Below are 25,047 nucleotides of genomic sequence, written 5' to 3'. Positions count from 1 at the left end.
GAATCTCTGTCCTATGTTTTCATCCCAAGTCCACCTATATTTCCTTTTTATAGAACCTTTATTGAGACAGCAGGTGTTGTTTTATAGAATTATAGACTCTTCATTCTTTTTCATCCATCTTATTGTCTAGTGTTCCTCACCACTTCTGCTCACATGCTTTGGATCTTCTCTTAAATGTTCTTACAAGGTTTTCTTGTGTTTTCTTCCCCTTTTCCCCTCCCCAAACCCTGTTCCATCTATTTCTTTCTATCGTGGTATTTATATGACCCCTATTACTATTGTATTTGAGCAGATCACTGTCTTTAATAACATTTGATGGTGAATTTCTGTTCTTCCTGATTTGAGAATGATAGATTTATGAGATTTATTTCAGTGAAATGAAATTCAAGGCACATGCAAAGTCTGTGGCAAGGATATTTCTGGAACTAATTTGCAGATGACACAAAGGTTGACAGAGCTGTTTTACAGAGTAATTTGGATTATATGATACGCTAAACTATTCAAACAAAGTGTGCTTTAGTACTGCCAAGTATGCAAGACCACATGTGCAAGTAATGTCTATGCAGTGGAAGACTATGTTGAAAAGTAATTTGAAAAACATTTGTCAGGGTGAGATAATAGTGGGTAACCATTTCAATTTGGGCTTCCAGTGCTATTCTGACATCAAAAAAAAAACACAACAAACTTCTGGGGTCTCAGAGTGTTGAATTTTATCATAATTTTATCATTAAAATATTGGTTATGGTGGGTCAGCATTGTTGCAAGGGTAGGGAAAGTACCGGATGGATTCCAAGCTAGGGGACAAACCTGTAACAGACACAAGCGCTGGAGAATAAATTCAGATAAATTCAAATTTTAAAATATGTAATTTTAAAATGAAAATATAATTCATCATTCAGACAAGCTTCTAGAGAGAGAGGTGAGTTCTCCACCACTGTCTCCAGACAGACTTCTCTGGAGAATGTTCTCGTTTTTCAAATTACTCCCCTCAGTGAAGGACTAACTGAATAAATAGGACTGAAGTTATACAGGTGCTCAGGCTCTATGAGGGAGTGCTCTTTTTATTTTTTTTTGCTGTAAAATGTACGTAACTGCTTGTACAGATATTTGTCAATCGTTAATTGAACTTGTTTATTTTTTTTGCTGAAGCCAAGAGATTCTGCTAAGCCGTCAGTGCATCCTACTGCCCACTGCTGGACTGCGACCTCAGAGATTTACTTGGGCTGTAAGGAAGGATATGTTATGGCAATTGATGCTGAGAGAGGCAGTGTTTCTGTTCTTCAACAAAAACCTCTCCCTGGTAAGAAATAGCTGTGTGGTGTCTTTTATTCAAGTAGGGAGGAAAAAGGATAGGTGAAAGCTTTTTTTGCTTTCTGCTGTTCTGCTATTGTATATCTTACAGAAATTGTAAAGACATATTTCTTTTATTAGTAGGATAAACATTCAGAACTTCTGGGTGGGTTTCTTTAGCACCCAACAATTTGCTTTCATTTTTTTTTGGAAAAAAAAAAAGAAAAACTTCTAAATACATCAAAATTGATAAAATGAACAATAGTTACAGCAGTCCTGATCTTATTAACCAGCCCTACTAGGTTAACAATAAACTATTAATATACCAGCTATATGTATTTTTACTGTTAGTTAAGCACCAGTAATGCATTTTATTTTGCATGAAATATTGGACTGTCCTCCTCTGATACGGTAGATGATGTTAGAACAGATGAGCTCATGATGAATCTTTAAAAAACGAAACCAAATTTGACGTAATATTGCTTAATAGAATTCCTTAAGGTCAGCAATTATAGGAACTATTTTGTATTCAAAACAAGTCTATAAAGATTATCAGGCATTAATGCATTACATATGAAGCACAGAAAGTGAACAGAAGACGTCTTTGACTTCATAGAATCATAGAATCACCAGGTTGGAAAAGACCCACCAGATCACTGAGTCCAACCATTCCCATCAAGCACTAACCCATGTCCCTCAGCACCTCATCCACCCGTCCCTTAAACCCCTCCAAGGAAGGTGACTCAACCCCCTCCCTGGGCAGCCTCTGCCAGTGCCCAATGACCCTTTCCGTGAAAAATTATTATTTCTATCACTAGAACTGGATAATATCCTTCTGTAGACCAGCATAGCAATGTTTAATAAACACTGAATCAGTGTTAATGGACAGGCTGATGATAATCTTGTTTTCTTCTTTTGCCATGTAATACATTATTTTTTTAAGCTGCTGTAAATATCCCTGACTTTCCCAAAGTTCTGTATCTCTATCCAGTTTTGATAGTCAGCACAGAAATGGAAGGCAGCTCTGAAAAAAAAATCAGCAAACCAGCACTATTCCTCTGTTTTTGAAACCATCAGACTCTTAAGTTTGCCATATCAAGAGCTGAAAATCACAAACAAATATAAAGCTGAGGCGTGACCAGAAATGGTTTGCCAGTTCGTTAGAAGGCAATAAGAATTTTTGCCATTTGGGATTTTCCTCCACTTGTGTATTCTTTGAGTCCTGTCCTAAATCTGTGTGAGAACACTGTCTGTATTCGTATTTTACTGAAGCTTCTGCTTAATTTAAGATGTACTGCAATCTGTATCTGCTCAGCAGAATGCTTACATGTGTGTCCAACTCGAAGCACGTGCCAAGCTCCTGTTATGGTTTTGCAAACAGAACCGTAAGCAGCCACAACATTTCACTTGGGCAATTTTCAGGCTGGCTAAACTTTCCTTTGTAAGTAAATCTAATTAAAAAATTATGAATGGAAATAACAAAACCAGAACTTAGCACTAGAAGATAGATAAATCTGCATCTGGATCACAGTCCATGTATGACTATCTCCCTTTTATAGCTGTAAGCTGAACCACGTAACGACTGTGCCAGCTCAGATGCATAAATGACAGAGATGGTGGATATTGGAGAAGAATGCACATTTTTGATTCAATATGCCAAACTTCACCTTTTGTTCAGTAGACTGGGCTATAACTGACTTTTATTGCAATACTGACATATAAACAAGGTTGACGTTATATATTGTTTTCTTTTGTGCAGAATACGTGTGTAAAGTGTCAGACATCGTGTCATATGTTCGAGGAGCGCAGAAAAAGAAAGGTATTTCCATGTTCAAATCAAGCTAATTGATTTTTAGCCAGCATCAATGATGTCTGGGAGTAATAATACGTGAGTACAGCAGGAAGCCACTGGTTAGAAAAACTCAGCTCACACTGACCTCTGTAAGACACATCAATGGCAACCTTTTATATGTTTACAGGAGAAATGATTAATAGCTTTTGTGCTAGTAGACAGCCAAATGAATAGCCTCTGGAAAAACAGTGGCAGGGAAATAATTTCTGTTCATTCTAGTTTAAATTGGAATAAGTGATGCTAGAATGGGTTCTCTACTGCTTAGTTTTAGTAACTTTGTTTAGAACTGCAATCACTTGTGATTTAGTTGAGTTAGGATTTAGGGTTTGTTTCAAATGTTTTGTTTTGGGCTCCACAATACAAAAAAGGCATTCACGTAGTGGACAAAGTTCAGCACAGGGCCACAAAGATTATTGCAGAGTCTGCGTGTGTCATACAAAGATGGGCTGTGAGAACTCTCTTCAGCCCAGTGGAAAGGAAATGGGGGATTTTACTGTTGCTTCAGCTACTCATGAAAGGTTACAGACAGGATGGAACCTGACAGGCAAAGGGCACAGTTTGCATCAATGGAAATTCTGAGTAGAAATTAGGGAAAAAAAATACTTCCACAGTGAAGGTTGCCAGACATTGGGACAAGTTTTGATTTCTCAAATTAATTTCTAATTCATCAGACCACAGTAGTACTGTCACTTTAAATTATGTGTACCAGCCTTGTCCTTCATCATCACAGCACAAAGTCCAAAGAATATATAGCCCGTTGAGCCTTTTTACTCACAAGTAGTAAATCATCTCAGATTTGAAGTTGGGACACATGGTTGCAATGAATTAAACTTGATGTTTCTTGTTGCCTTTGTGCTTTCAGGTGGCAAACCAGAGGATCCACAACAATCAGTTTTATTTGCCATGGCATTTTGTAACGGGGGACTGTATGCAGCTGGAAATGTAAGGCATCCTTTATGCTTGTAACTTATTGTGTGAAAATCAAAAAGCATTCAAATGGAGTGTATTTGCAGAGCTCACTGCAAAGACAGAAGTCAGAAAAAAAGTGGAGGTCCTCTCTGGTTTTGTCATATATCTTCTTTGTTAGAACTTGAGACAAGAACTCAGAAAGGAGCAGGGAGGGAAGAGATTCCATTTTTTAAGTCAAAGAAGGAACCAAAGAGGACAATACTATTTTTAACAAAAGGCAAAGAGAGTTCTAGAGGAACAGGAAAGAAGGATGGACAAAAAATAGGAGAGGAGAAAAAAATGACCAAGAGAACCACCAAATTGTTTTGTGCTGAATCTCACTCAATATTTAATCCAAAATGATGATTACATTATACAGTGCTGCTTAAGAGAGGGACAAATCCCTATACTGTCACAAAAGAAACAATGTGGAATCTCAAGTGTTTACTAATGAGAGAGTCTGTTATCAAACATGGACTGTTAGTAAGACTTGTATTAAAAAAACACCTTGATTTTTCAAAAAATGCGTTATGCAGGATAAGAGTCATCTGGATTTAAACGTCATGAAGGCAGATGAGACCATTAGCAATGGGATACAGTTAAACACACTTGCTCCAGAGAATTTCAGAAGGTTTTGCCAGTTCAGTTTGCCAGAGTGGGTGGGATAATTGACCTTCAGGCTGGGATAATTGACCTTGACCTGATGTGGATTTGTACTTTTCTGCACAGGGGGGCGTTTTATTCTTTTATCACATCAAAGATCTGCAGTATGAGACGAAAATCTGCGTTGATATCTTAAAACCCATATCCAGCCTCATATTCTCACCTGATTACGCTGTGCTTCTGCTTGTCACTGACCAGGTATAGCATTTGAGATAACGGCATTATATAATGGCATGTTCCTTTTATTCTGTATGTGCATGCTGGCACTGCCAGTATGAAATGTCTGTAATGTAATCACACAAGTCAACAAATTATACCAGAGGTAAACTTAGCCCATCTTGTGTTTGCAATGAAATCTTGGGCCTTGGGTACATCAGACCTACTGTGGCTATGCGGGAGACTTGTTCTGTGCATCTATCTGAATTTGTCTGGCCACCCAGTCAAAGATCCTTCTTTGACCAGCCTGATGTCCAGAAATCTTACACAAGAGTCCCAAATCCTCAAATTATCCCTGGTTTTCCAGACCTTTAATAATTTAAATTGGCATTTAAATGTGGTTTGTTTGGGTTTTTTTGTGGGGGTAACTTTGGTCACACTTTGTCTCTGATTTCACTCTCCTTTTGTAAAATGCGTAGAGAAGTTCTAAAATCTATGTCTACATTAGTTATGAATTGTTTCTAAAAGGTTTTGAGGTCTTTAGATAAAAACATCTTTTGAAGCTTAAGATTTATTATTTGTGTTTTATGTTGCTTTAGAATATTGATTGGTTTCTGGAGCAATACGAAATAGGGTGGTTTTAAATTAAAGCAGTTATGAGAAACAAAACTTGGAAACGTGACTAGCTGGATCACTCTCAAATGAACCATCCTGATTTTCAGCTAGTGTAAATTTATATAATTTACTAAATTCAGTTGAATTCTACTGGGCACTTTTTACCTCAATTTAGAGTAGAGTATGAAACTTTAAAGAGCTCAGGAAGATGAGTATTTTTTCTTGAAGTCTTTGACAGCTTTTAATGAGAAGTCTCATAGCCCAGGGATGGATTATCTCTCTCTGTTTGTCAGGGGACAATCTATGCTTACAAACCTGCCCACAGTGGAGAAGCTGTCAAACTCCTGGACACATGCAGTAGTTGTTTCCTGACAGCTGATTTTCTTACTCCAGGGGACAAGTACTGTGTGGTAAGAAATTATTTTCTTCCTTATATATAATTGTGGCTCTTTTCAGATGACCAAAACGTTGGTAAGACACAAAATCAAAAGCCTTGCAGAGATCGTGACTGTTCTGGTGTTTGTTACAGTTGTGGAAAACCTTCTCATTAAGGAATTAAATGGCATTAATTCAGGTATGGCCTATAGAAGGGTCAGAACTTGCCCTGGAATGCAGGGTGGATAATTCGCAGGCTGCTAAAATGTTGTATGGTTCTGCTGTTTATTTGCTGTCTCACTAGTGGTCAGGAACACAGCTGAGCAAAAGGTTGATTCAATTCAGAGAATAGATGTCGGAACAAGGAATCCCTGCTGATCTTTTCAGCCTCCAGCACAAACTGGAATAGCCTGAGAGATGCCTTTGTCCCAGGTCCAGGGACAACGAGGCATTACTCATGGATCTGTTCATTCTGAAATATTCCTTGCTTTCCTCCTGTGTCTTGGATTCCTGCAACTCTGATTCATCTCAAGGCCATGAATTCTTCAAGTAGCCAGCCCTGAAATTCTGGGGTGTGAATCAATTAGTTTTGCTGATAATCTGTTTGTTTGTCAGTAACATGGGAATGACAAATTTTACCTGAGTCTGAATGAGTGATGTGAGGGTTGATTGATCTCTAGCCACACTTCACTGTGGAATTATAAAATTTCCTGGTTATAAGAAGGCCTCAAAAACATGATACACATAATTTTTCATGTGAGAAAACCAGATGTCACCTTAAGCCCTTTCCTGTGCAAAGAAAATGATAAGCAGGTTTTCTATTGCAGGCTGAATGGTGGGAGTGCTAATATTGATCAAGCTTACATGTTTTGCCCTAGATTGTCTCATTCTGCTTAAAAAACATTCCTGTATTTGCATCAATTCACAGAAATGATTACACATTTTCCGTAGGTAGGCGTACCTTGCAGCAACTGGACTTAAAGGGAATTCAAGGTAATTTCAAGCAAAACTAGTAATCCTTGATCTGCTCTGCTCAGACACTATTTGAATTTATATTCTATAAAAGATCACTAGTCATTTCCAGACTATTTGGTTATTCCACTCTCTTTTGACTATGTTTTTTTCTCTGTTCAATAGTCTGTAACAATTTCAGGTGAAGTACAAGTTTGGTTCCTGGAAGATGGAACTTGCCTCAGCAAGCTCAACCTTGATATTCAGGTACACGCAACCAGGAGCTCATTTAGTGACTGATGCTTGAAGTTTTCTTTAGTATTTCTTAATTCATAGCATAATATTCCACAGATTTGGATCAACCTGTGGTGAGGAAAGATCAGTAGTGTCTCTGTACAACCCATGAAAGAGATTTAAAAATATTACGTTTACTTGAACTAATCATCTATTGAACTGGGCCATAAAGCAGAGGCAACATGTCAACCTCATGTCATAGAATCATTGAATGGTTTGGGTTGTTGTAGTGATGTGTCTTTAAGCACATATTTGTAAATAACAATCTAAATTTTTATAATATTTGATGAAATATTTATTTTTAATGAGTGTCAGAACTGAATGGAAAAGTTTTGAGTCTGTAAAAACTAAATGCCTTGAATGACCAGGCTCTTGAAACTGAGTTGATAAAAGTATTTAAAACTGTTAATGCTTTGTCCTGATTTAAGATGCATTCAAACCCTGAAATCTGACACAGTAAGAGACTCATCCCTTTCTGTAAGAGCTGTACACATAACAATGCACTCACTGTTTCATTGAGGTGGGACTTATTTCACTTTAAATGTGGATATAATGATTTTTTTCTGAGGAGTGCAGAATTGGCTTTTGATATGTAGATACAGAGCATAGGGAAAAAAGCCAAGACGTCTCTAAAATACTTTGTTAAAAACAAGTTTTTTAGCTGAACCATTTGAGGTTTCTTCTTCAAATTTTAGGGACTTCTAAATAGTAAAAGAAGTCGCATACTAACATACAGAATAGTTGTAAAAAAAGGTATGGAACTGTTAATCATATTTTGTTTCTCAACTAGGCAACAGCTATGGCTTGCTGTCCCTCCTCCAGCAGCGTTGCTGTTGGGACCATAAGAGGTCAAATCTTATTTTCTTGATGTTACCAAAGCTGAAGCTCCACGGGTTGTTCACAGAATTTTTCTTTCCAAATTTCCAGTGTTGTCTTTGCAGTAAGTATGAAGCAGCAGGGGCAGTAATATTGTCAATCTGTTTCTTGAGTAACGCTGTTAGTTGAACAAAAAAACTGTTCAAGCTTTGATTCCAAAAATAACAAAGTAAAATATTTTAATGGTTTCAATTATTTTCCAACATATTCTGAATTGCTTGCAAGAGAGGTAGTGGCAGGATTTATATGAGAGAAATATAATAAACCTGTATTTTAAGAAGGTTTAACTGAGCACTGAAAATACTCATGTATAAGATCCTTTCTGGCAGATCACTGTGTGCAATAATTATGCACAATTCCATGTATCCAACTTTAGAGGGCCATTTCTCACTAGAAGTAAATTTAAGTTTTTGTGAAATTAAGTATAAGCCTTTTGGTCATCCCTTTTTATACGGTGGATTTTTATTACCATTGTTAATTATTCATTTGCTCACTGTTCTGGAATTTACCAGTCCTCCTGTAATAAGCTCTAGTGATCTAAAAGGCTTTTTTTGTTTGGTTGGTTGCTTTTTTCCATTATTGAAAAATCTGAGAGTATTTTACTTCTACTTTTTAAAAAATAAAATGGATATTGAACAGTTAAACTTTAATATTAGTCTGCCTGTTATTTGGAGACTCAGATGTGATCACTTTCCACAGCTACCTAAGATAAAACATTAAAAATAGATACGGAAAGCAACTCATTCAAGGTCAAATCAATATAAACAGAGCCATGTCTATTAAAAATAATATCAAAATCTGTATAGCCGTTTTATTTTTAAAAACATAAACTTCATTAAAGATTTGCTGAAGTTGTTAACAGACTGCTATGGAGCATCGTTAGCTTTAGATTGACCACCCACACAATTAGAAATTGCACTCATAACTGCACTTTATATCAGACCCTAATCCTGTAAACCTAGAAGCTGAAATTTCAGTTGCGTTTATGCCCTCAGTGAAGTCAGCAGAGTTATTGGAGTGGAATTATTTGACTCTTTTTATTGAGCTGTTTTCTATTTGGATTTTTTTTTCACCTAGTTATGACCAGAGTGGCCGGTTCCTCATCACTAGGGCTGCAGAAGGACATATCTTTATTCTAGATGCCCGGCCTTCAAAATTATTCCAAGTTCTTGGATATGTAGGTAATAAATGTTACAGCATTAACTACACTGTGTTTTCACTATTTACTGTATTTTAGGTGTACTTGCTTTCTTTTTTTTTTTATTTAGTTTTAGTTAGCAAAGGAGCAGGTAAGTCAGAGGGAAGAGAATGGATTAGCTAACCAGCTGATCACAACTCCAGCACAAAAGGAATAGTAGTGGCAAAGAACTTAAGACTTTTGTGGCTCATCTTGAGAGAATTTAGAGTAAAAATCCATAGGTCATGATAGCTGGGTGCAATTGCCTGCCCCGGACATCTTTAACGTGAGGACTGCTGGAACTGTCAGCTTTGCTGCTGGATGCTAAAGAATGAAAATGATGGAATTTTAAGTCACAGAATAATTCTTCAGAAATTTGTGTATTTGTTTTTGCAGCCTCTCAATTCCACTAACGTTATACTTACAGATCGCATCTATAAGTATAGACCTTCATCATAACTTTAAGTGGTGGTTATCAGCAGAGAACCTCAAAATTGCTACAGTTCAAGCTGGATGTAAAGTCATATTTGAATGTTTAATGTCATAGTAACACTTAGCACTCTCAGTGCTGGATGCCTCTAGCTGAAGTTGTGTGCGTGCCGCACTTTCCAAAACCAGGTTGTGGCTTGTCTGATATTTTAATGCAAGTTCCAAACTGTGTGGTTGAGCTGAGATGTGTCCTGAACACGGGTCTCTTTGTTTGATGTGATAACTCAGCAAAAACGTTACCGTGATTCAGTAACAATTTGCATTGATGTTCCCTACCTGCTTCAGCCTTAGCAGATGAAGTGCTGGATCTCTCTGTAGTTTCTGACTTCAACAAGGACTTAGTTGAAGTGGCGGCACTTCTTAATGTGGGAGCGGGCCAGAGAGCAAGACTGGAAGTTTTTTATCTACCTTCAGAACTCACAACAGGTAAGAATATATATTCTGTGATATTTTTCTAAGGGAAGATCATATTATTGCCATCCATTAACACAAATCTTAATCTCTTTCTTCATCTCCTCTGTACATTCTCCTGGGACATCATTTCTCATACAGCATTCGGTAGGCTTTATAGTCAGCTCAATCATTGCAAAATGTGATCTTTTAAGGGAAGGCCAAGGAAGGAAGAAGTAATTCATTTGCAGATTCACAAAGCCATCGCTTAACAACTACTTCTACTGGTGGTGGTTGTTATTGCTGTTATTATTACTATTGAGTGGGCAATGCCCGAAGCCAGTCACAGAGACCTTGTTCTAGGCATCACCCTTTTGCAGACTAGCATATCGGGTGTTCAAAGGGGAATCAATCCCACCAGCCTCTTCAAAGAATTATAGGTATGTAATAGCTCAGAAGGAAAATATTAAAGGTTGATCTATCTAAAAAAATAGTGATTCCCTGTCTTTGTTATAGCTTTTCTGTGTAAAAGCACCAAGGAAAAAGTCTACTGTGTTTAAAAAATATTACCTTGTGTCCCAATAGGAAATGTTAAAGAAACTTTCTATGAGAAAAGTGTCACTATGAGGAAAAGGGGGGGGGCGTTAAGGACGCCTAAGAAAGGCAAACTTCCATTCACCTTCTGGAAAACTGATATTCTTGGAATGATCAGTTCGGGGCACTTTCTGGAAACAGGTGGAAAACTAATTCAGTTGTCATGAGAGGTCTTAAATGCATAAATTTAACTAAGGCACAGCAGAGCAGGGTAAATCAGGGTATGCAAACAATTACATCACTGTTTCTAGGACTTCTTTAGAGCTGTCTCTCTGCTTCACTGCAGTGTGCTAGATTGGCACGACCCCCAGAGTAAGTGTCAAACCTAGGTGTCTTAATTCCTAGTCTCCTTGAAAACTCACATAATGCTCACTCCTTGCTGAGACTGATTTTCTTAATTACTTGATGGGTGAAGCACCTGCATTAGTGGTAATGATGCCTTTTCCTCCCTGTTTCTTTTTTCACGCTTCTAGATAATGATGAGTATGTTAATGACCAAGGAATGTTTGATGCTAGTGCCATTAAACAGGAGCGTTATGATCTGGATTGCCCTTTGAGCTCAGCAGTCAGATTGAAGGATAATATTGTGTATGGTTACTGTACCTCTGGACTTTTCATCTGTAAATATCATCTCACTGAAAAGGTAATTTTCTGAAGCTGCTTTATTTTGGGTGATGGTTAAATACCATCAAACAAAGGCTGTAGCTGAAGTTAATATAGCAGGATATTATCATAAAAAGTCATCTCTGCACTCAAAATATCTACTCCATCCATAAACATCAACTTTTAGTATCCTACCACCTGCTCAGAAATCTGGCAAAAGCAATCTTCTTGTTTGATTACAGAGAAAGCCAAATGTTGCTTCTTAAAACTTGTACAGCTTGCAGGCACTTCATGTGTAGCTTCTGTGTTGGAGCTGTGCTTTTGTGCAGTCTGCTGAGTAACTGGAGTATCCAGCTCTTAAAAGCACTGAGCCCATGTGAGCCCATGACGCTAAGACACAACTGCAAACCCAGCTCAGCCCTGCCTGAAATGAAGTAGTGGCCACTGTCATTGCCTGCTGATGAACTGGACCTCTCTGTAGCTCATAGGTCTCCCCCAGTTTGAGTCAGGTCAAGGAAGAAGGTGAATTCCAAAGGTGGGCATTCCTCCTTGACAACTCTGGGCCCAGGCACATAAAAACACACAGACCCTTTTGAAGAGATGAGAAGCAAATCATCGTAGCAATGTTACTGCTTCCTGAGCTCAGAAATCCAAGTGTTTGGATTGTAAATCACCACATGTGATAACCCACAAAACTGCCATCAGCCTTCTCAAAATGGCATAGACATCTCCATAATCTGAACTGCTGCTAACATTTTCTTTGTTCGGCAGACTATATCGGAAGACCCATCAGTATTTTTATCAGAGAAGAGGATTCGTAGCAATCAGTTTGGATCGGGGATCCTCTGTTTATCACCCAACGGCCGGTGGCTGGCATCAGCAGCGAACGATGGTGTTTTGTTCGTCTATCACACTCCTACTATGGTAGGTAGGCATCCAGGTACAGGCTTTGTTTGGTGTACGCGAGGAAGAGGTGTGCAAGCTACTTTCTTTCACTGGAAGCTTTTCTTTGCTTGAATATAAAGTGTTCCAGAAAAATTTACGTTGAACATGAACTGTCATAACATTATATAGTACAATTGTTTTTATAACTGATGATTATACAAACTACTTACTTTCTTCTCCAGCAAATCTTGGGGTAGATAATTTTACTACTTTTCGTTATCATCACCTGCAAAATTAGTATTCTAGAAACTTGTCCCATCTGTAGTCAAAAATCACAAAATCATAAATCCTAGGCTTTTATATACTTCGTGTTGACATTTTGGATTGACTTCTATAAGAAAATACAGAAGCATAGTTTATAGACATACCCTGTTACAAAAACATATTTACTCATACTGCTTCTGTGACTTTTCTAGGATATACTCGCTCGTATGCATTGTCACTCATATCAAGGAGGAGGAATCAGATCCACGGTATTTTCTCTGGATAGCAAATTTATCCTTGTTATTGGGAAAAATGATGGTGCCCTGGTGTGCCTGAAATGGAAGTATGTATAATATTGATGGTGTGAATTTTTGTATCCTGACAGGCAAATTTTGCATCTATTTGTGATTCTAGACTTTTTATTAGTCTCAAAGTAAGGTTAAGAATTAGATGAAGTCACTCCTCTCATCCTTAGAGGTAGCTTCCCTAGCTCATTTAAAGCTTCCCACCAGTGTTGTGGAGAATGTCTTGGACTTTGGGTGCGGTTGCAATACAAGATAAAGGAGTGTCTTCTGATAAGCATTACCCATAATAAGCTGCTTATCACTCTCAAATAAACCATCTGGAATGGGGTGTCTGAGGATCTAAGCCATATAATCTCATGAGATACCATTTTATTTCAGTGATTAGGGGACATTACAGATTTAATGGGAGGGAATTGAACTGTGCCCATAGAGAGCTCTTAGCAAACATTAGGAGTGAGGGACACGTGAAACTACAGCTTTTCTGTGGTATAACAAATGTTCAGGCAGATGCATAAATGGAAGATGGGTCCACCAGAGTGGTATTTCTACTCTGGGTAATGAATCTTTCAGAATTTCTAATTCTGAAGAAACTTCACTTAATTATGAATGCTAGAACTCAAACAATATTAAATCATATGTAAAAATATTGAATAGGCATTTTTGAACAACTTAGTAATTTTGTTATATGGAATATTTAATAATTTGTCCTTTATTATAAGACATAAAAATACATCAATTTATTTTCTATTTACTAGGAAGGTAAAGAATACTGAAGCTGAGGAAGCTGATCTTCACTGGCGATCTCTTCTTGCTATACTGAACAAGTCCACTTCAAATGAAAATACTGTTTTACAATCCATGGCAGAACGGCATTTTGACCCAGAATCCACAGCAGAATCACTTCCAGAAGGGAAATTTAAGGTGGGGTGTTTTTTTTATTTTTAGGGAAGCGGGGGGAAGGTTTGATCATTATCCTAAAATTGCACATGATAAAAACTGTCCTCCAAACAAACTCTGATCCTTTTGCAGAAGTAGCAAAATACTCCCAAGGATAGGCTGAATATGCTTAATTCTTAATTTGTAGAATAGCATAAACAAGGAAATGGAATAGTTATGGGAAGATGGCATTCACAGCTTCAGTTTCACATGGTTTCTTCAGCCACAGAAAACTCTGTGAAAGTCAATTTCTCCTCATGTGAAATTATTTGTCATTTCCAGTGTGATATTACTGCTATACATTGTGTGTTGTTTGTTTTCCTGTTGAAATCAAGCAAAGCAGAAGTTAGTAATGTCAGGCCATTTGAGTCAAAAGGCTTTGCATAACAGCAAGGGTTTTCTGGACCAAATCTGGAGCCTGGTTAGGGAGTAAAAATATTGTAACATTCTCTTTAATGACGTGGTGGTGCTTCTAATGCGAGTCCAATTTTTATTTTATTTTGGTCTCTCTCTTATTCTCTCTAAGTACCTGAGATGGATGTTTATATCCTTAATTTCAGGATGCATCGCTTAAATCTTCCAATGTAGAGGTGACAGAGGAAGACGGAAACGTCACCAGTTCATATTCAGCCAATACCAATGAAATGACGTGGATAGATCAGAAAATGAAGAAGGTACTTCGATAGAACAAGTAATAATCAAAACAGGAGTTTTCAAGAGTCAGTAGTGATTTGAATTATGTGCTGTAAAGTAATCTACTTTCTAAAGCTCTTCTGACATTTGGGCCTCCCTTTAAGGCGTTGCCATCTAGACCTTTAGAAAAGTTAGGGTCAACGTTATAAACACACCAGAGCAGGTACTGAGCACAATAGGAGCTCTAAAGGCCAAAAGGCCACTTCTACACAAGGAGTAAATGAAAAAAAAAAGAAATTGCCAGAGAAATCGGCTTCCTTTAGAAACTTGTAAAGATGTTTTTCTTCTAAATGTCAAGAAGTTACACAGAAGATTATTACCAGAAACCAAGCAGGTGCTTCTTCCCAAGGGCCAGAATAAAAAATTCTACAGCACTGATAAATCAATAGTCAACAATATGACATTAATTGCAAACCCCCTGAGGTTTGTTTCAGGTTAAGGTTGAGGTGAGTATGATGTGGAACCAAAGTTTTTTAAGAGTAAAAGTTCATCAAAGATCTAATAGTGTGCAGAGAGGGGATTTAGTGCTTTGTGAGTCTGGAAATTGCTATATTAATGTTAACATAGATAATTTTTTTCCTCAGAAATATGAATTATGGGTGGTAGCAGGTTCTTTTTGTTATGAACCAGAGCTGTATATATTCTCCAGCTTCTGGGGCTCAATGATAAGACGAAATATCATTGCTTTCTGTGTGATCTCAGGAGTGACTTTCTTTCTTTCCTTATTTTAAGCTCTGTTTCTGTATAACCAGTTTACAGTGTGAACTGGGTGTACAATCATTTTTCTTTTTAGCAGTTCTAAGAATCAACCTATTGAATTAAGCTTATGTCTATTTCAGTTATTAATCCCTTCTGAGTTTTGTTTTCTGTACAGATAATGTTCCTTTAGATCACTTCAGTCGTTTCCTGGGTTATTTTTTATTTTCAAAAATATATCTGTTGTATGTCAGGTCATTAGAGAAGAGACTGAGAGGTTTGCTAACCAGAAGAAAGAGCTGCAAATGGGAATTAAAAAGCTGCATGAAACTGTGAGTTTCTTACAAGTGTAATGGCTTAGCTTACAGTTTTGTTTACATGTACACTTCCTTTACAACTATCAGCTCTAGTGCTTAGTTACATTTCTGTCATAAACACTGAGCAGACAGGTAATAGAGAGATTTGTCTCTTCAGGGACAGCGTGCTGAACCTGTCAGGAACAACTGTCTGGTTCTGAGGTGCCTTTGCTCCAACTAAAAAATTTGTACCACCCTTATATCTTGAGCAATCTATCCCCTCAGCAGGCTAGTTTCTGCTGGTCTAACAGCCTTCCGTTATAGAAACTGTCATCCTCTCCTCTTCCTTCTCCAGTTTGTTTTCCAGTTGCTCAGCTCCCAGCATATCCTGCTGCATGGGGCTGTTCCTCCCCAGATGCAGGATTTTGCATTTCCCTTTGTTGAACTGCATGAGATAGATAAAAACTTTTGAAAGTTCTCAGAACTAAAGAATGAACAATTCCATGCTACAGATTCTTAGAAAGTATGCACAACTCCACATATAACATCCAAATGAGCTTTAAGGGAAGGATGAAATATATTCACATAGTAGTCTCTGTCACTAGGTACAGGCAGCACGTTCTACCAATTACCATGAAGCAGTTAAAAGTGGAGGCAATTAAAATGATTTTCTCTGTTATCAAGTTCCACAGTGTTAAAACCAGTGTTTCCTCTATTCACATTCGAATTACTTTTTATTCCTTATACTTATTTTTTAAAAAAACAGATTCAGAAAATGATGCATGAAAATGAACTGGTGCCAGACATTGAGAAACTGGAGCAGCAGGAGTTCAACCTGGATGTAGAAGAACAGGAAAGAGCACAAGAAAAGGCTGAAGAAGAAGTGGCCAGGGTATGATAGAGTGGAAAGAGAACATTTTAAAACTAGCAGTGAAAAGGAGAAGCAATAACTGAAGAATAGAAGATGATCTCAAAGTTGTTCACTGTTGAGAAGCAGGAAAGCGTAAAAGTATTTTAAGTCACTTTTTGAAGCAGGTGAATCTGCTAATGCAGATATTGCCAGTTGGAATACGATCTATGCCAGAAACTGTAAATCTGACACTGTGACCTTGGGTACAGCGCTGCTTAAGTTCTGGAATGCTTTTCTTCACATATGAAATGACACCTTTCAGTAGCAGTAGTATGCAATATCATTTTTGGAGAAGATAGCTGCAGTAGTCTAAGATTATGAAATATGGGTAATTCATTTAATCTGCCAGGTTTGTTTCAACAACTCAATACAAATTGCCTATATCTTGTTGGTTTGCACCACATGTCATTATTTTCTTTTCTGTATCTTGAAAGGTGAGGAAGGAGATTGAAATGGAGAATTTAGCCAACTGCTATTTGCAGAGTGTCATCAAACATGAGTGCTGGGATCCAATGTGTGTAAAAGGACGTGCTGTTAAGGTAACCATCACTTTCTAACTCACTTACTGCAGTAGTTTATTGATTCCTTAAGGTACTGAAACAAAATAAATAGAAGTATAACACATTTCTGGTTTGCTTATGGTATGAGGAAAAAAACCACTTCTTTCCAGGGCTCATGCAAATCTTTCATTCTGTTGATTTTGACCGAGCCTGGCTGATTTTGCCTTTTAAAGTGGATAAATGTGCTAATAAGCAAATAAGTAACTCCTTAGTTCCTAGATACTAGAGAATATCTTCATGCAGTGTTGCTAAAAGGAGAAGGTAAATATTATGTTTCTGTGTTGGGTCAGTAGGACTTCTGCAACACAGAATGTAAAAGCAAAATTTAACCCTGATTTTGCCTATTTTAAACAGAGGGATATTAGTCAAACTAGTGATACTAGATTATCTCAAGGGTGGTTAAAGACCGAGTAATTTTACCAAAAATCTTGTCCTGGTTGAATTCTGTGAATAAAGAGGACATAGCCAGAGGTTATTTAAAAAAAAAAATAAATAAAGGCAGCAAATTTTAAACCAACCATTTTTACTACCAAAAAGGCAAGTGGTTTTTTTCTGACTCCTATATTCTTGCTGGATTGTCTACATTAATTGATCATCAATATTATTTCTGATTTTAAGAAGCCTCTGTAACTATTTAGCATTCAGTTTTTGGACAAATGAATTAACAGATGTGTTCTGAAGAAGTTTTTACCTTGGGTGTTTTTGTTTTCTAAAAAAAAAATATAATTGAACAGTGCTTCCATATAGCTTCTGAAGTGAAAAATTATCCAATGAAGGAACGTACTGAAGAAGAACTGAAAATTCTGGAGAAAGTTCTCCAGTTAAAGAAGATTGAGACAGCTGATGATGAGGTACAATCCCTTTGAAGTACTGCATATAGGCATTTCAGATCAGAATGCTCTGAGTTGGCATCTTAACCCCTTTTTTACATAGACACATTTCTTGGGTCCGTTTTCGCTGTAGAAATACTTCCCTAAAAATTTGAAGATATTCGTAAAGATGAAATGTTGTGGTTTTACTTAGAACAAATGCATTAGTATTGAAGAATCACAGAAGAGCTGAGGTTAGATAAGCCATTTGGAAGTCATCTACTCCAGCCCACCTAGAACAATTTACTCAGCTCCATGTCCAGTCAGGTTTGGAATATCTCCAAGGATGGAGGATTCCATAACCTCTATAGGCTACCTTCTCCCATGTTTGACAACCTTCAGAGGAAATGTGTTTCATTATATTTAAGTTGGATGTTCTGTATTTTGATGTATAACCATTTCCTTTCAATCTGTCACCGACACCGCTGAGAAGAGTCTGGCTCTGTTGTCCTTACTCCTCAGGTTTTTATATGTGTTATTAAACACCACCCCCCAAGCCTTCTCCTTCTTGAGGCTAAACAATCCCAGCACGCTCAGCTTCTTTTCACATATTAGGTGCTTCAAACCCTTAATTGTATTAGTGGCCTATCGCTGGGTTTGCTCCGGAATGCCCGTGTCTTTCTTGTACTGGGGATCCTACAACTGGACCAAATATTCTGTATACGTTCACTTCAACTTGTGGGTTTTTGATCACTGGGCTTAATTGCAGAATATGATCTCTAGAATTTTTTCATACGTGTGCCACTGGTTCGTATACAAAATTAACACAGTTGTGATGTTTGTGATATTCAGGCTCAGAAGAAAAATCCTGAGACTGAGTCTGAGACTGTATTACCTGAGGAAGAACGAGAGAAGACAGAAGACGTAACGGCTGATGATAATGCATCTTCCTGCCTGATTGGAAGTCTGAGCTCTCAGTATGGTGGAGATACATCTATCCTGTACCACCAACTGGACTTGCACAGTAGGGAGCAGAAAGTCAATCAGATAGTGTTATTAAAGGTGATGTCTTTTCAAGTTTGTATTACTGTAGTGGCACTGCCACACCTTTGGGTTCTCATAGCAGTCACAGACGCTCAGATTTTGGGTGTACTGACACTACAATGGAGAGTTGCACAGGCCGCTGTGTTACAGATAAATGCACATCGTGCAGCAAAGCACCATGTGGATTTGCCAGCTCAGGTGTGGAAGAAAAACGTTTTTATGAAATTGGTTACCCAATTTGAGAGTATTTCTATTTGTCCTCTGGTGTTTGTATAGCTGGCTTGCACAGCTCAGCATGCCTGTGGAAACATGACCTCTTTCCATACTATTTGCTGCTGAATGAAAGTTCAGCTGTATCCTCACACCATTTCATTTCTTTACAGTCTTATCAGCCCTTCATTTGGAGCCTTCAGTGTTTCTGTTATTTAATATTCTTTACTATCCGACTCTCCCTTCTCTTACCCTGGCCTGTTTATTAAGCAGTAAACATGCTACATAAAAGGCTTCTTATGAAGATGATCTGCAAGGGCAGAAGTGGTTAAACAACAGTAAAGCATTGCCTCATCAGAGCTCTTTAAGGCTACAACTGGTAGCAGAGCTCAACAGTTATGCGTTGTAATACATAAAATCTAGTAGATACACTAGTTTTTAAAGCAGATGGGGAAGAAACACAAGGAGCAATTTTAGATGTAAGTTTGGATGTAACGAGATCTTTCTACTGTGTGGCTTTCAAGATGCATACGATATATCTAATAGCAGACAAGTCTGCTGTGTTCTTGGCCAGTGCAGTGAATTTGCTGAGAGTTAGATAGGTAGCTGACAAACACTTGAGCACAGCCTTTTGTCTCCCAGCAACACTTTATGTTATCTGCCATCCTGCCTTACTACATCATGACTTATTATTGTATTAGAAACCAATGAAATAATCATGGCCACAAAAATATTTATTGTAATACAAATTGCAGACAGCTAAAGCATCTCAAAATGTAAAATCTGGTGATAGAACTGAAATCCTTTCCATGTTTCATTTTATTAAATTGATGTAGTAGGAGACACACATAGTTTTCTCTCTTAATATTCTATTCTGCTTTGTTGAGGTCAATTCTGTAGGCTAAAGGAAGAATTTAAGCACCGAGAATATATGATTTTTAAAATCATTGTAAGGTCTTAGCTGTTTTAAAAAAATAGTTTACGACTTTTGTTTATTTATTTAATGAGGGAATTTTTCTTACATATGCCAGGCAGAAAATCACATAAAAGCATTATTGAAACTGCAGGATGAATCACTTAAAAATCAGGAAAATATGTCCTTAGCGTGTATGTCCCTTAAAAGTATGCCCCTCTACCTGTGATTTACAGTCTCTAGATTTATAGGTCATGTGTTTTTTTCCTTTGAGGCCCCTTCTTTCAGCCAAAGAATTCAAAAACAAGCAAATAGAATTTTCTATCCAGTGTTTGCAGCAATATGCAGCAATAAAAATTTCTATGCGGGAAAAAAACCCCACGAATGATAGTTTGCCCACCTCTATTTAACAAAGCTTGAACTCTGCCTATATGATTTTCATTAAAGGGCTTTACCAGTTTATCTCCCTGTCACACATACAATTACACACATTTATGGTTTTGATGGCTTGAGGAGTGGTCCCATAATCATGGATGGATGTGACCTGTGCCATATTGCTGTTTCCCTTTTTGGTATTTCAGGACATCATTTACAAACTGAAAACTGCTTTTGATAAGGAATTTGACATAGTTGCACAACAAAAGGAGCAGGAGATAGAACGAGTGAAAGAAAGAAACCTGAGGATCCGAGAAATCTTGGAACAACTTGATCTGCAGTTGGAAGTGTGGGAGCCAGCTCTTACAGATGATGAGATACCAGAGCGAGCACTCACAGTTCAGGATTCAGAGGTGTTTGAAAAATGAATCTTTCTCTTTCACCTACTCAAATATATTTATTTAATTCCTGTCATTGCCAGACATTGAAAAGCTGAAAACAGATGTGTCTGTGTACTTAAAATCATCTTTTTGTCTCTTTTGCTTCCCTTCACTCTTTAGGGAGAAAACTTATAATAAGTCAATCCAAAATGAATAAGATGTATACAATCTTAATTCGTTGATGTTAAGTTTTTAATTGGCTATAAATTAGGTAGATATTCCCCCTGTTCCTGAGTGTAAGATTCAAGCCAGGCTTGGAGGGTTTACTTCCATAGATAAGGGTTTCTCTGTTTATTCTGAGCACCATTTTGAGACTAAGTAGTTTTAGACTAAGTGTGTGGGTACTAAACCGTGCTTAGTACTGTAATTATAAATTGAAATGATAATTTATAAAGAAGCACCATGCTTCTTATACAATATATTCCACCAATCTCATGCTCTTTTGGTCAGTCTTTCCCAATTCTCTCTGTTCTCTCACCAGTTCGTGTTATTCACTGTCAGAAAAGGTATGCAAGAAATACAACTAATCTCAACAAAAATGATGGTAGTTTCTATTTTAGCATTTTTAAATATGCTTTCAGGGGTGTTCGAAAGAACAATGTCCTCTTGAGGAGTATTATCATGGAGCAGAGATACAAAAAGCATCAAGAATTAGTATTGCCCCTCTTTCCAAAGGTTCTTAGTCTGCATGTGATCACATTTGGAGAGAAGAACCCTGATATGACCCTCATTTTCTTCCTTCAGATTAAAGTTGAAAAATACTTGACTCAAGAAGAGAGAGAGAAAGCAGAAATGCTGGCTAAGCTTGAAATGGAAAGACGTCTTGCTGAGAAGGTACTTAAAGTAGTTTCCTTTTTTACTGTGTAGGCCTTTGTCTCTGGTCAGGCTTATTTAGTTAATGCTGCACTGAAATATTCCAGTCATGTAGCATGGGAGAATAAAGTGTAAATGGTAGGTAATGATGATGTGTGCCTTTTCCTTCTTATTATCGTTTACAATTGGAACTACCTAGACCAGCCGGGGGGAGAAAAGATTTAGTATTAGGCTCAACATTTTCTAAAAAAAATGGCAGTTAAAAATACTCTATCAGGTGACTAGGGATTAGATAAATTTCTAAATGCATGCTGCTGCTCAAGAGAGAGCTTTCTGCTTTATCTGTGTTTGTTAACTGAGCGACCTGTGCTCTTCAGGGATAAGGCAAGGGTGTTGTAATGCTTTCCTCTGGCTTTAAAATGCATCTGGGCAGAACCTAAAATGGTTCTGTTCCCAAAAGAGATGCTCAATGAGACAATAACACAATAGCCTCCTTCAGCCTAGCCTACCAACTGCACAGGAGTAGTCTATACCTGTGTATTCTTTTCTAGAATGCCAGAATGGCAGTTTGAGTAAGTTATTTGGTACGTGAACATCCGTCCACCAGAAAAAACTCTGAGACTTTCATCATGTTTCACAGGCATCACCGAAGTGCATTAATCTACTAGTGACACACCGTATAATTGTACAGATGATCTAGATGTGAACTACCCTATTATCCCTCTCAAAACTTCCAATTACTACACTTCCTTTTGCAAACAAAAATATTTTTTGTGGTTGTTTGCAGGACAATGACAGACTGCGTGCTCTTAATGACATGATGGGTGGAGTCCTAGAAGTCAAAAAGGAAGACGTCTTGAAGATGGTGAGCTGTGTTTCTGCCATATCATTTAGGTGGTTTGTGGGCTTTTAGAGGACGTGTGAAATTCAACTAGCAAATATTTCAAACCTAAGTGATAGGAGAAAGTCAGAGACTTGTAGAATTGCATTAAACCTACATAGACTCTGTAAGAGACCACACACTGGACTCAAAAGAGACCACAGAGTTCTAGTGCCTGCATATGACTTATCCATAACACCTGTCCCTGTCACAGTGGAATACTGCAGGAACATAATCTGGTATTACCATTATAACAACTGGTGGAGGAAGAGCCTGTTTTCCATCACTGTGATCTCACAGAAAAATACTGTATTCCATTTTAACTCAGCCAATATAGATAGTACACAAGTAAAGAAAGGAACAAATGTGAAATGTCACAGAAAAAGAGTACGGCAGGACCAAGCATTTTCCCTGGAATTGATCTCTTTTGGAAAATTAGGGCTCCACTTAGAAGTATACGTTAGCATGGAGTTAGATTTGGGTTACCTTTTTGAGTTAGATTTTTTTCTGAAGCAGAAAACGTGAGGTATCTAGTATCTACAGCAGTATGTTTGAGTACAAAATACTTGTCCTTTACAAGATCCAGCAGTGAATTCCTATAAGCAATTGAGAGAGAATAGCACAATATGTGTCACCAAAATTACTGTGCAAGTGACAGACCAGAGAAACAGAATATATAGGTAACTTAGACTTAAGTCTTGTACCTTATTTACCACTAAGGAATACCTTTAACTCATCTTGAGATGTGCTAGAGTTTGTTAGTGTGCAGATGGGGACTTAATGTTGCTTTTGAAACATATTTGTCTTTAATTCTTCCAGGATATTCCTCCACCTCCTTTTCTGTCCAAGCCTGAGCATCTTTGGAATGAAGAAGAAAAGAGAATATTTAGAGAATATGAGATAAAAGTCAAGGAACTGAATGAAGAAAAAGAGGAATATAGAAGGGTAAATTAAAATGAGAAAAGGAGTGGTTTTGTTAACATGCTCATCACCAGAGTTTCAGGAGCTACTTCTGAAAATGCTAATACACAGAATAAATGGAGAACAAGTGAAGAACAAAGATCATGTGGCATATGAAAGAAGTCCTAGCTTAGACTAGACAATCTCTACTTATACCAAGTAATACAAGCCAAAGCCTGTGGCATCTCACAGACAGTAACTTTCCTTCACAAATGTACCAGTATTCCTAAAATTTTTTTCAGGTTCCATTCCCAGAGTTGCTGATGCCATACGCAAATGATACAACTCTTTTTATTCTTCGAAGTCGTATTTGGACAACATAACTCGGTAGCCTGGCAGCACTCTCCTTCCAAACAAATAATTTCTGGGACCTTTTGGCTAAAGGATACAATTCCATATTTTCATTCTACAATATCTGAGCTTCTTTGTTCTTCTAGATGTGATATTGCTGCTCTTGTCCTTCCCTTCTCCAGGCACTGGAAGATGAACTGAAGAAACTTAAAGCTTCCATCCAGGAAACAACACGAAATTTTGATGAGATTGTGTGTAAACTCTCTGAAAGGAAAGTGAAATCAGAGATGGTCGTCTACCAGGTATTGCAGAGAACATTTATTTTTCTTCTCTGTCACTGTGCATCAGGAAAGTTAACATTTTTTAATACAATCATTTTACAGGAAGAACTCAAAATAGTCAATCTTGTTTACGCTTTACTGTTGGATGAGGAGTTGGACACTAGAAAAGCTGGACTTCATAATTTTCTTGTGAAAAAGGAGAAAGAAAAAGTAAGTAGTCATTTGGAATGCTGTTCTTAGGAAAAGTGTAATATTTACAAAACATTTTCTTGTGAGGACTGCTCTTTCCAAATAAAAATTTTGCTGTAGATTATTTTCTGACAATTTACAGGGTCACTGATATATTTTTCAACTTGTACAGGTGACATACTTTATAAATACATATGTTTTTTAATAGATATACTCATTTTGGTTCAGCTGGAGTTGTTTGGTAAAATTCTATGCATTCAGAAGGGCATGCTGCTAATGGTTGTTATATATAGTATTTTTCAGTATCCAGTGTCAAGCTGGAAGCAGCAACTATGATGCTTTTAGGACATGAAGATGTGTAATGCCATCACGTTTTTCACTGAAGTGAGGGCCATGCTGACTTGTGTTTGCCAGTTCAAAGCATAGACAGAGGTTGCTTTTGAGTATCTGACACACATACCCTTGAGCACAAAGTGTTTATAATCTTATTGACCAATTTAGTCTCCTGAAGCGTTTACCCATCCCTGCCAAATCATATAAAAAAAAAAATTCTAACTCTTCCCATAGGTAGATCTTTTGGTCCATACAAACTGTGAAATACAGGAGAAGGATCTCCCCAGCAGAGTAGAGGCATTTAACAGCCTCAGTAAGACGTAGTATCCTGACAGGTAGCAGAACTATGTTATGACGAAAGGGAAGCTGCATTCTCAAATTAAAACACTCCATTGAACAGCATTTGTGAATTTTTGCACTGTGTTACCTGTGATGATGTGAAAGGAAAAGGAAATCTTTGTGCAAGTGAAAACAACTATCAACAAAGGTCCTTACATTCAGATTTTAATATGAAGACTTGTAAGCATTTGTATATTTCTTCCACAAATTTCTTACTGTCTTAAGCAGGGGACTAATTTAATTTCACACCTGCTCACCCATTAGCAGTATCTACAATTAACCTGCAGAAGAAGGCATTGACTTGTTAGTGAAAACAGCTCACATGTTTTTCTCTAGAAATAAGAAAGCGTCA

General features: G+C 37.5%; 1 protein-coding gene across 1 annotated transcript in view; it reads left to right on the top strand.

The window, feature by feature from the left end:
* Positions 1–25,047, top strand: part of LOC138733922 (uncharacterized) — a 58,376-nt gene that overhangs the window by 23,393 nt on the left and 9,936 nt on the right. The window contains 26 exon segments of the mRNA XM_069881439.1: positions 1,150–1,300; positions 3,050–3,109; positions 4,005–4,084; positions 4,820–4,951; positions 5,818–5,934; positions 7,037–7,117; positions 7,935–8,000; positions 8,002–8,084; positions 9,098–9,201; positions 9,972–10,112; positions 11,144–11,313; positions 12,045–12,197; positions 12,635–12,765; positions 13,483–13,648; positions 14,224–14,337; positions 15,307–15,384; positions 16,115–16,240; positions 16,693–16,797; positions 17,553–17,669; positions 18,480–18,689; positions 20,376–20,582; positions 21,354–21,443; positions 22,210–22,287; positions 23,122–23,247; positions 23,736–23,855; positions 23,937–24,044. Coding sequence (XP_069737540.1) covers positions 1,150–1,300; positions 3,050–3,109; positions 4,005–4,084; positions 4,820–4,951; positions 5,818–5,934; positions 7,037–7,117; positions 7,935–8,000; positions 8,002–8,084; positions 9,098–9,201; positions 9,972–10,112; positions 11,144–11,313; positions 12,045–12,197; positions 12,635–12,765; positions 13,483–13,648; positions 14,224–14,337; positions 15,307–15,384; positions 16,115–16,240; positions 16,693–16,797; positions 17,553–17,669; positions 18,480–18,689; positions 20,376–20,582; positions 21,354–21,443; positions 22,210–22,287; positions 23,122–23,247; positions 23,736–23,855; positions 23,937–24,044 — 3,114 coding nt within the window.

This window comes from Phaenicophaeus curvirostris, unplaced genomic scaffold (assembly GCF_032191515.1).
Source record: "Phaenicophaeus curvirostris isolate KB17595 unplaced genomic scaffold, BPBGC_Pcur_1.0 scaffold_46, whole genome shotgun sequence".
Taxonomy (NCBI): Eukaryota; Metazoa; Chordata; class Aves; order Cuculiformes; family Cuculidae; genus Phaenicophaeus; species Phaenicophaeus curvirostris.
The sequence above is the reverse complement of the archived record's forward strand: the minus strand, read 5'-3'. Positions and strand labels throughout refer to the sequence as shown.